The sequence below is a fragment of the Fusarium oxysporum genome, chromosome 2 (assembly GCF_000149955.1).
Source record: "Fusarium oxysporum f. sp. lycopersici 4287 chromosome 2, whole genome shotgun sequence".
Lineage (NCBI taxonomy): Eukaryota > Fungi > Ascomycota > Sordariomycetes > Hypocreales > Nectriaceae > Fusarium > Fusarium oxysporum.
In genome coordinates this window covers 4,287,416-4,304,278 of record NC_030987.1, presented here as the reverse complement: position 1 = coordinate 4,304,278, position 16,863 = coordinate 4,287,416, and the positions used below count along the sequence as shown (strand labels likewise).

Genomic DNA, 16,863 nt, shown 5'->3' with positions numbered 1-16,863 from the left:
ATGTGGAGGAGGAGAGTGCGGGGAGCTCGGATATTATCTCTTTAGCTGGCACAAGACTACCAAGGGGTCACTCGCCCCACTTAGCTGACTAACCACGCTAGTACCTGCGGGGTACGTAAGGTTCTCATCAGACAGCTAGGTGATTTTTCACCACCAAATTCATCAAAAACCTTATATAAATAGCCCCTAGCCTATTGCAATTAAAACGATAAGCTCTTCAAAGATATAAGATAGCTTAGATAATTACAGCTTTAAGACCCCCCCCTTTAAGTAACCCTACCACTATGCCTAATTTTCTGCCTAAAGAGGGCTGCAGTTAGGATTTTTAACCTTTTAACCTCGAATATTATAATTTTAAGATTAACCCTCTGCCTTAAGAACCCCTTTAATTATTTTAGCTTTTTATACCTATTTCCCTTATATAGTTATAGATTAAATATACTAATAGCTAGGTCTCTTATCTTATTAAAAATAGCATTATTAATAATTAGAATACCTCTCTTTTTAAATACTTATATATCCTTAAGTAGGAAGGCCTCTCTTCTGTAATAGCTTATATATAGCTTAGAGTTATTATTTACCTAGGAATTTATAAGAAAATCTTAATAAAGGATTATTAGAAGGCACCTTTCTTAGGAGATTAATGTTACGATTCGTGCCCGTAACAGCGCTGTAAGGCTTCTATAAGGCAGCTGTAGCACACCCATGATTGCTTGCATAGCGATTATGGCCCGATCTTTTGCCCTGTGGTTTAACGGCTTGTGCAACCGTTACACGATAATCGCTGTGATCGGGTTGGCTAATTATTAAGTTTATACCCTTATAGAGGTTTTAACTAATTAGCTAGTATTTTTATACTTTTAATTATATTAAGATTAATATAAGGGATAAGAGTAATCTTCTAAAGACCTTCTAAGCAGCTAAAGAGTAATTTAAACTTATATAGAAGGTATTAACTAAGCTCTATCTTTTAGGGACTAATCTGACTATAAATAAGTATATAATGCTATTTATAGGAAGATTAAAAGAGATAATACTTATTAAGGGAAAGCCTACCCTGGTAGGCTTTAAAGTCTAAGTTATTGCCTAATAGGGCTTCTTTCTTTAGTGGCTTTAGCATATAAAGTTATTACTATATACTACTATTATTATAAATTTACCTATACTAAAGCTAGTAAGTAAGAAAAGAAAGCTATAGACTAAGATCCCTCTTAGTAATATATAGAGTATTATAGTTTACCTAGTAAAAAGGCTACTTCCTTAGATATATTATATCTTTATAAATAACCTCTTCTTATTATTATAGCTTTTCTGCCTTCTTAGGTGTTACGATCCCAGCGGTTACGTCACGTGTACCCCACAATAATCTCCACCTCAACAACCAACCAGAACAGGACCGACAAAGATAGGACCGACGGCGCTCCAGGACCGCGTCGTTCCAGGACCGACGACGACCTCAAGTCGTGTCGCTCCCATACCATCACCTCCAGTATATAGAACACATTCATTTGCACTTTCATAGATCTTAGTTTATTAGCTATCAATAAAACTTCTTTACATTGATCAAGCCTAACACGCATTAAATCTACTATTAAGAGACGTGACACTTCGACAAGCTCAGTTACACGCCCTACGCAATCTGCCAACAATAAACCTAGCACGGCTTAGTTTACCATAGTTAGAAACCCAACCGTCACACGTTGATAGCTCTTGTTCAGACTGTACCGCGTAACACTGAGCAATACGAACGCAATGGCTGCCCACGTCAACCCTGCCCAGCAATACGCTGCACCCCATGCTACTCCAGCACCTATTAACAACGATCAGGATATGGATAACAACTCTGAGAGTAGCACCGACTCTGATATTGCCCAGTTACGGCAGCAGATAACCGACATGACTACCGAAATAGACAATCTCAGACAAGCTCTCACCGAAGCAGCAGAATTGCAGGCCCAGCAGGCAACTAACCATCAGAACGCTATTCAGGAAATACATAACCTTGCTGCCACTGCCGCAAGCGGAAAAGAAATAGGAGAAATTCTCAAACCTAACGCACCTAAACCGTTCGACGGAAATCCCGCCAGATTAGCTACCTTTCTCACCCAATGCCAAGCCTATATAAGCTACTTTCCGAATCAGTTCGCAAACGATAGCAACAGGGTCATATACGCTTCGGGACGCCTCAAGAGCAATGCCGCCCAGTGGTTCCAACCCATGTTGGAAGAAATAACCACTACACCCGAAGACGAACTGCCACCCAGAACCTTTCAAATCTACAACAACTACACCGAATTCGAGAAAGCCATACGACAAGCATTTAGGTCAGTCAATGAGAAAAGCCAAGCAGAGAGAAAAATCAAAATACTCCGACAAACCAAGTCCGCATCAGAATACGGAACTGAATTCCTTCAGCTAGCCACCAAGTTAAACTGGAATCAGGAACCTCTTATATCACTCTTCTTTGACGGACTCAAAGAAACAGTTCAAGCGGAACTCTACAAGGAAGCAAGACCTAAAATATTAATTAACTACATAGGTAGAGCTGTCGAAATTAACGACATGCAATTTCAGTAGAGAATTCGTCACAACCGAAACAATCAGGAACAACAAGGAAACAAACCCCGCTACGACGCCAATCAGGGACGAAGGCGACAAAATGACACGTCCTATGGCACAGACGCAGGACCCATAAAGATCGGAATGACCAAACGAGACAAGTCTAAAATCACTTGCTACAACTGTGGCAAGAAAGGACACTATAAACGAGAATATAAGAACCCTGTCAAAACTAACCAAAAATACAGACCCGTTCCAGAAGGAAAGAAAATCAACATAGTTAAAAAAAACGACGAACCCCAGATAGCGATTAAAACTATCAACATAACCAGGACAGGATACGACATGTCTAATCCCAGACTTAACATCTACATACACGACCTGTTCCTTAACAAGGAAGAAACTCTTAAAAAATATTATCCTGAGATAAAACCAGAACAACGACCTGTTCTAGGACACACAGCCCTTGTAGCAACGGTTTACACACAAAGCCTAGAAGAGAAAAAGGAAAAGAAAAGAGCATATAATGCAAAAAGACAAGAAGACCCCGAATTCAGGAAAAAAGAAAGCAAATAACTAAAACAACAGAGAGTAAAAGCAAAATAAAATGCAGAAGTCGAACTCGAATAGGTACTAGTACCCGCACCAGAAACACAATACCCCGCCAAAGGAAAATCTATGTTCATAGTCAAAAAGGGAAAGGAAATTATCCCTAACACGGATAATGGACTTAGTACCAAGAGGGTTAACCAGGAAATTAATAACATTCCTATCAAAACCACCTCACAACGACCAAACCAACACATTAATAATCCCAACTACTTAGAATCTTATAGAGTTCAAAGAGAATCCGACGCCAGGAAACTCTGGAACACGGAAGAGAAGATAATCTGGAACACCCCTATCATACCGCAATACGATAAATTCAACCAACGCTTTTAGACCAGCAAACACCAGAAATACACAGAACTCGCCAGAGAACGAGCAGTCACAGAACAAGATAACAGCATCTACATCCGAGCTTACACAAAAGAAGCATTAGAAGATCCCACAACTCCAGAGGAACGTATGCAAGCCGAAAGGGACCTCAGGAGGTACCCAGACCACCCGAATCACAGACAGATATCCTGGATATCATGCACACGAAACTACTGTCCACGACATTGGCAAGACAAAGCAGTAAACAACTGTTTCCCAGTGCAAGTCCCGGAACATCAAGAACAGAAACCCTACTTAACTATCGACACACTCGGATACCAAGTTACAAAGAGATACAGGGGATCTCAAGTAGCAAAGTTAGAAGCTCACACAGAAACACGAGAAAGAGCCCTAGCGCACATTCAGAACTCCCGACACATCGCCCAATAGAGACAGAATGTTCAGCAGGAAATCGAGATAGCAGAAGATAAAGCACTCGACCAAGAACTTAGTCAAATCAACCAAGACATCACGCGATAGGAAGAAGAAATATCCTAAGAAGAACAAGATATCTCTCGGCAATTAGACAAACAACAGTTGCAGGAACAACTGACACAAACTAAGGAGGAAAAAGGAAGGCCCCTCACCGAAGAAGAAAAAGCAGATATCATCCTAGACCACGAAGTAGGAAAGATAGAAGCTACTTATCAACAAGAACTAGCCACCCAGAACGAATATCCCGACGACATTAACTGCACCAAGAGCAAATGCAGCATAGACCACCCATAGGGAAAAGGCACACGCCATCTGTAACAGAGCAACAGATAGGCGAGAAATCAGAGGCTAAATTACCTAAGAAAGCTCTGAGAATAGCAACAAAAGGAAGCCAACAAACCTGCCTAGAACTGAAAGTCAGAATCAAGGGCAAGTGGCTAAGTGCACTTATAGATAGCGGAGCCGACATAAACTTCATTTCCCCTACAACGGTTAATAAGCTAAGGCTACCATAGAGAGACAAGGACGACCCGTATACAGTACATAACAGACAAGGAGAAACTTATCTCTACGAAAACGGAAACATCACCAAAGAGATTAATCACCTCAAAGTATTCGTTAACGGAAAGAACCAAGGTATCAACTTCGACATCATCCCGGTATGGAGATACGACCTAGTGCTTAGATACCCATGGCTATTACGCTACAACCTACAATTCAACTAGAGAACTGGCCAGGTAAACTGCAAAGATCACCCTTCAGATGATAAAAGCGATTCAGGCTACGACACGAGATCTCAAACTTCGACTGAAGAGAGCAGCGAAGACAGGAGCGACAGAGTATCGCCCATTCCAAAAGGAACACGACACAAGTACCATAAAGGCAAGGTTAAATGCATCAGACGAACGACAGCATCTCTCAAAGGACAGTTCAAACAACTAGACCAAGACATCAAACAAATAAAACAGATTGCCGCAAAGGAATCTAACGAACAACTCAAGAACATACCACCGGAGTATCATATCTATAAGAAATTATTTCAAGAGGAACTAGATACAAAGTTACCTCGACACACAGACTACAATATCAAGATCGTACTAAAGGATGGAAAGAACCCAAAATTCTTCCCCATCTACAACCTATCTCAAGATAAGCTAGGAACGCTCAGAGAATAGATAAACAACATAATAAGAAAAGGTTACATCAGACCGTCAAAATCTTCAGCAGGATTCCCGGTCATATTCATACCAAAACCCAATTCGAACAAACTACGACTTGTAGTAGATTACCGACAACTCAACGAGATCACGGAAAAAGACAGAACACCGTTACCTCTCATTACCGAACTCAAGGACCAACTATTCGGCAAGAAATGGTTTACAGCCCTCGATCTCAAATCCGCTTATAATCTCATTCGAATCAAAGAAGGCGACGAATAGAAAACAGCCTTTCGAACAAAATACGGACTATTCGAATATTTGGTCCTGCCTTTTGGATTAACTAATACACCTGCAGTATTCTAACGCATAATCACGAACATACTTCGAGAGTACCTTAACATCTTTGTAGTTTGCTACCTAGATGATATCCTTATCTTCTCTGATACGGAAGAAGAGCACATAGAATACGTCTACAAGGTTTTAAAAGCACTACAAGACGCCAACATGCTCGTCAAACCCACCAAAAGTCACTTCCATCAGCCTTAAGTGACATACTTAGGATATGAAATCTTACACAACGAAATCAGAATAGATAGACGAAAGATTGCAGCAGTCGCTGAGTAGAAACCACCTATATCGGTAAAGAAAACCCAATCCTTTTTAGGATTCGCCAACTACTACCGACAATTCATCAAAGACTTTAGCAAAATCGCTATCCCCCTCACCGAGATTACTAAAAAGGATAAACAATTCCAATGGAACGATAAGGCACAACAAGCCTTCGAACAGCTCAAAACAGCAATTACAAGCAAACCCATTCTAGTTATATTTAACCCAGACCGGCAAGTTAAACTCGAAACCAACGCTTCTGACTTTGCCTTAGGAGGACAAATAGGATAACGAGATAATAACAGTATATTACACCCTATTGCTTTCTATTCTCATAAGATACACAGAGCAGAGTTAAACTACCCTATCTATGACAAAGAATTCCTAGCTATTATCAACTGCTTTAAGGAATTTAGATACTACCTCAGAGGAAGCAAACACCTAGTAAAAGTATTCACCGATTACAAAAACATAGCTTACTTTGCAACGACGCAAGAGCTAAACCGACGACAATTACGCTACGCCGAATACCTATATAAATTCGACTTCACTATAGCGCACTGTAAAGGGACCGATAATAGACGTGCAGATGCCATTAGTCGACGACCCGATTTCGACACAGGAACTGTAAAAACAAAAGAACAACTCCTAGAACTCAATCCCAAAGGAGAATATCAGTTTATGCAACCTGTTAAAACCATCGCTATAACTCGCAAAGGGTTAACGGAAGAAGAAAAACAATGCTACATCGGATTCAAGAAGTACATCTCTATGCAACAACTAAAGGAACACCATCGAGATATACACGAGAAACCCGAAGAAGCCAGCGCAAGTTATCTTTCTTGGTATTTCGGATTAGGAAGAGATAAACGAATTAGACAAATTATAGATAAATGCTCAATCTGTAAACAAAAACCACAGGGATAGAGATACCTAATACAATCCCTTATAGACTAAGATAAGCAAAAAAGAGTAGAACAAGAATTCGTCTACGAAATCCACGCATACCTATTACATAGACACCAAGGAGTCAAGAAAACAATAAAACGACTTCAAGAACTAGGCTACCGCCATTTCAAAAAGGGATAAGTTAAAAAGGTCATAAAACAATGCGATTTATATGCAAAAACAAAGGCGCAAAGACACAAACCTTATAGATAACTACAACCCTTACCAGTAGCATAACGACCTTAGGACTTAATCACGATAGACTTCATCACGAAGTTACCCTTATCAGAAGAACCCTTAACCAGAATCTTCTATGACAGCATCATAGTTATAGTCGACCGACTTACGAAATTCTCTTACTACCTACCCTACAGAGAATCCACAGACGCAGAAGAACTTTCCTATGTTTTTTACCGACACGTTATTAGCATACATAGATTACCTACGGAAATCCTTTCCGACAGGGGACCTACATTTGCAGCAACATTTTGGCAATCACTTATGGCACGACTTGGACTAAACCACCGACTTACAATAGCATTTCGACCGCAAGTCGATGGATAAACCGAACGAATAAACCAAGTACTTAAACAATACTTACGGTGTTATATCAACTACGAACAGAACGATTAGGTTAAGAAACTACCAATAGCCCAACTCGCATATAACACCGCATACAACGAAAGCACGAAGCTTACACCAGCTTACGCTAATTTCGGATTCACACCGAATGCATACCACAATGCACGACAAGAAAAATCAATCAATCTAGCCGCCATACTCAAAAGTAATGACCTCAAAAATCTACACGAAGAAATAAAAACAGAACTCGAATTTGTCAGAAAACGCATAAAAAACTACTATGACCTAAAACGGTTAAAGGGACTAACCTTTTCGGAGGGAGACATGGTCTACCTAGCCACAAAAAACATCAAAACAGATCAACCAACTCACAAATTAGACTACAAATTCATCGGACCCTACAAAGTACTACAGAAAATTTCAGAAAACAACTACAAATTAGACCTACCACCAAAAGTTAGGCTCCATCCAGTCTTTCACGTTTTATTACTCGAATCAGCAGCAGACACAATACAAGTCAAAACAGGCAACAAGCCACGAGAAATCTCAGGACCAGAAGTCTACAAAGCAGAGGAAATCAAGAAAACCCATATAAGACATGGTCAAAGGGAGTACTTGATAAAATGGAAAAACTACCCAGAAAGCAAAAACACATAGGAACCTCTAAAACACCTCGTTAATGCCTAGCAACTCCTGAAGAATTTTCACCAACGTCGAACAAAGGAGAAGCATTAAGAAAATCATCGCCTAAACCTAAAGCAGACCAATCGACATTATTAGGAACATAATCCACCTGAAGATCTCGGAGTAACGCATCTTCGTGCGCATCTAGACCAGACAAGATCTTATCTTACTGATCCACTTCCTGAAGACTACGATAAGTAGCCTCGGAACGCTTTTCTTTTACACGGTTACGAATTTTGCGAATCCTCGACAAACGACTAGCAGCCAAAGCTAAACGAGACTATAGCGCTGCCATCTCCTCATAGAGCTTAAGAAGATCCTTACTCGCTTTATCTTTATCATTTTCCAATTTCTTCTCTTATTTCATCAAATTCATAACTACCGGAGTTAATAAGAAAACCAAATAAAAATAACGCACAACAACTTACGGGAAGACGCAACATAAGTACCATTGCAAGATTTCTTAGCTCGGATACACTTGCTACAACAAGCAGAATCGGCGGACATCAGACATTTCTTGCCCGACCGAAAACAACGAGTATAAGGCATATCAGCTTCTTCGTTGGCAAACTCAACGGAAAGCGCAAGTGTTTGGATTTTACGATCCTTGCGAGATAACTGCTTAGACACACGGTTAGATATCGCGAGACATGATAATGAAAGGTTTAAGTTGGACCTTACCGAAAAAAGACCGATGTTAGTTGGGATAACAGGCCTTGAGGACAAGACCACCGGAGAGGAGAGATCGTGTTACGATCCCAGCGGTTACGTCACGTGTACCCCACAATAATCTCCACCTCAACAACCAACCAGAACAGGACCGACAAAGATAGGACCGACGGCGCTCCAGGACCGCGTCGTTCCAGGACCGACGACGACCTCAAGTCGTATCACTCCCATACTATCACCTCTAGTATATAGAACACATTTATTTGCACTTTCATAGATCTTAGTTTATCAGCTATCAATAAAACTTCTTTACATTGATTAAGCCTAACATGCATTGAATCTACTATTAAGAGACGTGACACTTCGACAAGCTCAGTTACACGCCCTACGTAATCTGCTAACAATAAACCTAGCACGGCTTAGTTTACCATAGTTGGAAACCTAACCGTCACATTAGGTAGCTTAGCTTTAATGCTATAGGCATAGTATGCCCTAATTATAGTATTAGCACTATAATAAAGAGGATAAAAGAGACTAGCAAAGCTTCTAATAATATACCTTTAAAGTATAATAAGGTTATATTAATCCTAATACTAAATAAAAAGATATAAATAACTTTTAGCTGTATTTCCCTTATTAATTTATCCCTTTTTATTCCCCTTAGGTTATTTAAATTACTTAGAAAGATAGTAGTATAATGCTTTTTATTTTAATTATATATATAAGCGCCCTGTCACGGGCTGGGCTCGGTAGGGCAGGTGAACGGGGAACGCTTCAGGCAGAATACGGTCTATTGCTACGGATAGGCACTGCAGGCAGGTCAGGCTCTATTAACAAGACGTAGCTCGAGGAGCTACGTTCAGGAACTATCTGGTCGGTAAACAAAGTCTCTGCGATAACGTATCGCCACGTGATCCGGATCTACCTTGTTAGTGGTCTAGGGTAGGCCAGTCTGGTCGAGCTGTGACAGTACCCCCCTCTCTTAGCATCGAGCTCTGTCGAGATAGGTCACTGTGGTCCAGGTTTATCGGGATATCTCCTGTGGAAGTTAGCCACAACCTCGGCGGCGTTCTCCACATAGTCTGCGGGGACTTCTGTTGGGTCTGCGTATCCAGCCCATTTCACGGTATACTTCAGTCTAGGACGGCCTCCGCGGCCGCGTCTGTCCCAGCGGGAATCTACGATATCTTCGACTTCCCACTCCTCTACTCCTTCAGCTTCGACAGGCGGCGGCGGGTCTGGATTCTGGCCCGGCAGCGGGTCGGTAGCGGCGGGCTTAAGCAGGTTTGTGTGAAATACCGGGTGTATCTTCATACTGGCAGGCAGTTCCAGTCGGTAGGCGTACGGGGAGATAACCTTCGTGATCTTAAGCGGGCCGATGTTCTTCCAGTCTAGCTTCTTCTGCGGTCTCAATGTCTTGATGTTTCGGGCGTCTAACCAAACGTGATCTCCTTCACGATATTGTCTGGCAGGTCGTCGGTGACGGTTCGCTTGGGTTTCGTAGCGGGCTTGCGCGGCTATACTCTCGGAGCGTAGGTATTCCAGTATCTCATTCATTTTTTGCGCGAACTTCTCAGCGTCTCTTGTGGCAGGTGTTCCTTTGACTGTAATTGTAGGCTCGAAGCCCATCCGCGGGTTGAATCCGTAATTCGCGAAGAACGGGGACATACCGGTCGTCTCAGACTTCAGGGAGTTCGCAGCGAACTCGGCCAGAGGGAGCCATCGGCTCCAGTCATCTTGTAAGTAAGATACATAGGCTCTCAGGTACTGTTCCAATATCGCATTTAAGCGTTCTGTCTGTCCATCGGTCTCGGGGTGATAGGCGGTTGATAGCAGCGAGTTGATTGATAGCTGCTGGGTAAGCTTCTTCCAGAACTCAGCCACAAATTGGGGTCCCCGGTCTGATATAATTGTATGTGGGAGGCCATGTAGCTTCCACACCTCTTTCAGGTAATAACGGGCGGTGTCTTCTGCATCACAGGTCCCTTTACAGGCGATAATATGTCTCATCTTCGTGAGGCGGCAGGCTATAATCAATATGGCGTCGTGTCCTTCGCTGGGCGGCAGGTAGGTGATAAAATCCATTGATATGTGTTGCCAGGCTCGTTCAGGTACCGGTAGGGGCTTTAGGACTCCTTGCCTTGCCTCTCGGGCAGGATTGGCTCTTCGGCAGGTATGACAGTTCTTAACCCATCGTTCAACATATGACAGCATTCCAGGCCAGTAGTAATCGCGGGAGAGTAGATCATAAGTACGGGCGCGGCCTGGGTGACCAGCTATAGGGTGTTCGTGGCTAGCCTTCAGGAGTGCGGTCTTCAGAGGGTCGTAATTCGGAATATAAACGCGGTCTCGGTATAGCAGTCGGTCTTGTATTACTTTGCATTCGGCAAGTGTGATCTTCGGGTGGCGTGGGGCTCCTTCTTCTAGGGCTTGCAGTATCGACTGTAGATCTTCATCGGTCTTATAGGCTTGGTCTAACAGGCGGCTAATGTCTTCTGGTAGCTCTAAGGAAAGGATGGGTTCCTCTATTGGTATTGAACCTTGTCGGTGCGGTTGTCGGATGCGGGCTCTCTGGACCTTTAACGGTGGAAGTTGCCAATTCTCCTTCTTCAGGACTACTTGGCTCTGGTGCGCCAGGCGCTCATCCCCCTCTTTAGGGAGGTCCTCTGACCTCCTGGTCAGGGCATCGGGCTTAACTCCTTGCTTCCCTGGTCTATAGGTGATCTGGAAATTAAAGCGGGACAAGAATTCAGACCACCTAGCCTGCCTCCTATTCAGCAACTTCGTGGTCGTGAAGTACTCGAGGTTCTTGTGGTCTGTAATAACTCTGATAGGTGAGGGTGCTCCCTCCAGTTCAGGTCTCCATTCTTCAAAACAGCGGATAATAGCCATCAGTTCCTTGTCGTAGATCTCGTAGTTACACTCTGTAGCAGTGTGCTTCTTTGAGAAGAACGCCACCGGGTGTAACCTTCCTTCGTTATCATACTGTGAGAGTACGCCTGCTGAGACATAATCAGAGGCATCGGTCTCAAGGATCACGTCCTTGGTCCAGTCAAACGGGCGTAGAATTGGTGCCGTTATAAAGGCTTCCTTTAACCTTACAAAGGCCTTCTCGCAAGTATCGTCCCATATAAAGGGTACATCCTTTTTTGTCAGTCTATTCAGGGGTGCTGTGAGCTTTGAGAAGTCACGGATGAACCTCCTATAGAAGTTCCCGAAGCCAATGAAGGCTTGTACATCTGTCAGGCAGGTCGGTGTTTTCCAGTTCTTAACAGTCTCAACCTTCGCGGGGTCCATTCTGATGCCTTCCTGGCCCACGATCAGGCCCAGGAATTTCGTCCCTTTCACTAGGAATTCGCACTTCGATGGGTTTGCGAAGAGCCCAGCGGATCTCAGCCTCTGGAGCACCAACTTGAGGTGCTCTATGTGCTCCTCCCGGGTCCGGCTGTAAATCAGGATGTCGTCTAAGTAAGCTGTACAGAATATATCCAGGTGCTCTCGCAGAGCGTCGTTAATATAACGTTGAAACGTTGCAGGGGCTCCTGTCAGGCCGAAGGGCATGACCAGGGACTCATATAATCCGAAACGGGTCCGGAAGGCCGTGAGGTATTCTTGGCCCTTCTCGATCCGGAGGTTGTTAAAAGCGGATACAATATCTATGCGGGAGAAGTACTTCATGCCGGACAGGTTGTTCAGGGATTCCTTGATCAGGGGTAACGGGTAGCGGTCCTTTACGGTGATATTATTCAGGGCCCTGTAGTCCACGCAGAATCGTAGCCCGCCGCCTGGCTTCTTGACAAACAGCACTGGGGAGGCGACGGGTGAAGAGCTAGGTCGGATGAATCCTTTGCGCAGGTTCTCATCGAGCCACTCTCGTAGAGCTGTCAACTCTTCTCGGGACATTCCATATAGCGGGCCGAAGGGCAGCTTCCCTCCGGGTATCAGTTCAATGTGGTGATCTCCGGCTCGGTGCGGAGGTAGCTTCTCTGCTTCTTTAGGCGAAAATACGTCCTGGAACTCTCGTAGTTCCTCGGGCAGTCTCAGATCCTCACTCTTATTCTGTAATGCTCTGTCTATCTGTTCCAGGGTGACAGCGAAGAAGCGACAGCGGGTTCTCCGGCTATATAGTCTGACAGCTTGTAGGGATATAGGAAGGATATCCTTCCTCCTCAGGCTTTGGGGAATGTTCTGTTCTAGCTGGCGGAGGAATTTCTTTGGGACGGTCTGTAGGGCTTTGATTTTTGTGGGCTTGGCTGGTGTATTACAGAACTTCTGACAGTATAGACTATTAAAGGTAAAGGTGTGGGCTGCGAAGCCTACCTGTGGATCGTGTTGCTTTAACCAGGGCATTCCTAAGACTATAGGATAGCTGGCTAGCCGGGTGACGTAGAATAACATATTCTTCTGGTAGTGGTCGGCGATACGGAGTCCGGCACGGACGTAGTGGGTGATCTGTCCACTCTCGGCAGGGCGGCCATCGAATACTTCTATTTCGAAAGGCCTCTTCAGGGGGCGGAATTGCAGGTTCTGGGACTTAGCCCAGCTTTCATCAATGAATCCTTTCCCTTCTGCTCCGCTATCTGTCATAGCGTAAGAAGGTATTGGTTCCTTTCCAGTTGATATTAGGTTAGCAGGTAAAATCATTAAGTTAGAACGTTGGTTCCCTTCCTCTTCAACTGGAATCCCATGGACCGAGGCGGCAGATAGTCTGATCTTCAGTGCGGGTGGTAGTGAGGCGGGAGCCTGCCGCCGACTTAGGACAGGCTCGCCCCGTTTTCCTGGTGCCTTCGTGAGTTGCGGGAGTCGGATCGGTCTAGAGCCGGGGATCTTGGAGAGGAGTGACGGCTATAGCGGTAAGGGCTCTGGGGAATAGCTGCGTGTCGGAATTTAGCAGGCCGGGTGTCGGGTTCAGGGCAGTCGCGGAGGTAGTGAGATGACGACCCGCAACGGAAGCACTGGTTATTCTCTCTGCGGTAGTTCGGGCGGATATAGCGGCGTTGATTGCTTAAGTCCATGGGGTCTCCGGCAAGCTGGGGATTCTCAGGGGGGCTTCGACCCCTACGGGGCGAGGGGGACTTCCTCTCTTGTCTCTCGGCCCGTGTGCGTGTAGGACCTACACGAGGTATAGGGTTCGACCTCTTAGGGATATAGGGTCGGCTCTTCTCACGGTATTCTTGCAGGCGTATATCCAGTTCCTTGAAGTGCGATACTAATGTATTATAGCTGTAATCGGCAGGGGGGTTATTCAGGAGCATCTCGGATAGCTCTTTCGATACGGCCTTCTCGAGGAAAGGGGCCAGGGCATCTCCCTCAAGGCCGCTATCAAGGCTCAGGCTCTGAAACTCGGCATAGAAGGTAGAGAAGTCTCTATCTCTCTGTTTGATAACATCTAGCTTCCGTCGTGCTGTTCTGGCTTCGTTCGGGTCCCCATAGGCGCCCTGTAGGATATCCAAGATATCCTGATAGTCTGGAAGGCGGCAAGCTCCCTTAAAGATGTAAGGTTGTATGAGCTTGTAGGATTCCTTGTTCAGTCGGCTATTCACATAAGCCATACGGCTCACTGCAGTCGGGTATCGGTCTTCATTAACGGTTAGTTTCTCTGTAATGGCATCACGGAAGCGGCGTAAGTCTGCGCGGGTAGCTTCAAACTTCTCAGGGTCGGGTAGTCGTTCTGAAAGGTAGGCGGAGGCGGTAGATCGGGTAGTAGGAGGCGGAGCCGCTCCCACAATCTCAGCTGCTTGCGTCTTAGCAAGGGGATCAGGCGTAGCGGAGGGCGTTAGGGCTGATACAGTAGGTAGTCTAGAGGCTATAGCTTGGCGGGCTTCATCCCGGGCCGCCTCTAGTTCCTTTTCTTTCTTATCAAGCCGGTCCTCTACCCATGACCTCTGCATCATGGCGGCGGACTTCTCGATCTGTACCGCCTGTAGGGTGTTCTGGAGGTTCAGGATTTCCTCTTGCTGGGTCTCGACCTGGACTTGGAGCTCTACGAGCTTCCTATCGGCTGCGACCTGGTTGGATTCCTGTTCTTTCATCCAGGCGTAGGCGTCGCTTAGGTATTGGTACCACTTATCGGGGTCCTCTGCATAGCATGCCTCATATTCGGCGCGGCTTCCTGGGATAGCGGGGGGAGTCGGGTGGGCAGGCATTGCGTTCGGCGTCCAATTGGTGGGAGCTACGTAGTGTCACGGGCTGGGCTCGGTAGGGCAGGTGAACGGGGAACGCTTCAGGCAGAATACGGTCTATTGCTACGGATAGGCACTGCAGGCAGGTCAGGCTCTATTAACAAGACGTAGCTCGAGGAGCTACGTTCAGGAACTTGTTAGTGGTCTAGGGTAGGCCAGTCTGGTCGAGCTGTGACAGCCCTGACCCTTTAAAAAGAGGCATGCAAAAGGAGGCTATCTCGAGCCTATATTAGGAAATACATAAGGCCTGCAGACTAGGTATGGTTGCAAAGTATATGATATAGCAATTTGTAATAATGCTGACTGCTGGTACTTATATTATATGCTAATATAGGTGTATATGGAGGTACCGGTTGTCACGGTCATTTTGATTCGCCCCCCGCCCTGGTCGTGACCTTGTGGTAGTCTTGTGCCAGCTAAAGAGATAAGAGCATGGGTGAGCTAGGTGCCCCCGGATTTTCTATGACCCCAGGCTCTAACTAACCTGGGGCTACTACGGGATGCGGGATGAACTTTGTGATATGTTCGTCAGGCGATCCGTGTTTTTGGCTTGGATCTGGTGAATAGAATTGAAGCTTGAAATTGGGGGTCAATGTATTTTAGGGGATTCATGGTTGTTCAGCTGCTGGAAATCCGATGTCAATGGCCAATCCAAAGGCCAACAGTTCTATCACCAATTCTCTTACGTCTTGTGAAAATTATATCACGACTTTTTAGGCTGGCTCTCAGATTCGCAGAAGAGAATTATATGATTGTCTTTCTAATTGAATTATTGACTGGTCAGTCTCTTTTAGCAGTTTTAGGTAGAAATCACAGATGAAAAGCTGTTTAACAGATGATGAGATTCTTTTGTTCTAAATCTACAGTACAAGCTCTATGCCATTCCAATTCCTAGCACAAACTCAAGCAACCTTCTTCAGAGTCGCCGATGAGATAGCAGCGTGAATCTCCTCCTCAGCTCCATCAGGAAGAGGCAACAAAGGCGATCGCACAGTAGCATGTGACAAGATACCCCTAGCAACAAGCGCATGCTTAAGCGCAACAGTACCCTCCATATGCGAACCCCTGTGGTAGACAGCCTTGGTGACAGGAAGAAGCAGATCGTGAATCTCCCTTGCCTTAGCGTAGTCCTTAGCCTTGCCAGCCTTGATCAGCTCTAGAAGAGGCCCAGGGGCAATACCACCGTATCCGACAAGCATGCCGTCCACGTCAAAGGCGGTGTGGAGAAGGTACTCGTCGTGGCAGGTAAGGACGGGGACGTTGGGACGCTCGCGGCGGAAGACAGGGATCTCAGTATCCCAGCGTCGCATGTTGCGAACACCGTTCTTCATAGCGATGACACCAGGTTGAGCCGCAATGTCGAGAAGAGTCTGGAGGTTGTATGTAGCCTTTGTGTTATCAGGATACTGGAACAAGATCAGAGGCAGTTTCGAGACCTCGTAGACAACCTTGTAACGATCCTGCGGCGCACCAGGCTGATAACCAAAGCGCAACCATCCATGCGAGGGATACAAGAGACCAGCTTGGGCACCAGCCTCTTTAGCACGCTTGGCCTCTAGGGCAGCGACTTCAGTTCCCTCGCCGGTGATGCCAGCGATGATGGGGATCTTGTTGTCGACGGCCTTGACGAACGCCTTGATGGTGTCGACTTGTTCTTGCTGGGTGAGGAAAGTTCCTTCTCCGGCGTGGCCTAGAACGACGAGACCCTTGACGCCGTCGATGCTGCCGAGCCAAGAGCCCAGACGCTGGATGGCGTCGTAGTCGACTTTGCCATCCTTGGTGAAGGGGGTGACGGGGGCGGGGACGAGGCCTTTGAGATCGAAAGACATTGTGATTGGTTGCGAGACTCTGAAGTGTCTAAGTGTGATTGAGAGGTGGTGATGATGCTTGAGAAGCTCAAGTTTGTTTGTTGTTGTTGTAATTGTTGATTGATGTGATGATTTATTTCTCTTCTATTGAGTTTATCGTCTTCTTATATATCTAAAAAGAAGTCCCCATCTCGCGCCTCGGCCTCACGTTCAGAAGGCGAATTCACGAACTTCACGACAATCCTCCCG

At 45.4% G+C, this 16,863-nt stretch overlaps 1 protein-coding gene across 1 annotated transcript; it reads right to left on the bottom strand.

Annotated features, from left to right (window-relative positions):
• Window positions 1–15,708: 15,708 nt before the first annotated feature.
• FOXG_08727 (dihydrodipicolinate synthase) lies at window positions 15,709–16,635 on the bottom strand (the record flags this gene model as incomplete). Its single annotated transcript, XM_018387751.1, has 1 exon — window positions 15,709–16,635. One exon carries the CDS (start codon window positions 16,633–16,635, stop codon window positions 15,709–15,711), a length of 927 nt encoding a protein of 308 aa, XP_018245658.1.
• Window positions 16,636–16,863: the final 228 nt, after the last annotated feature.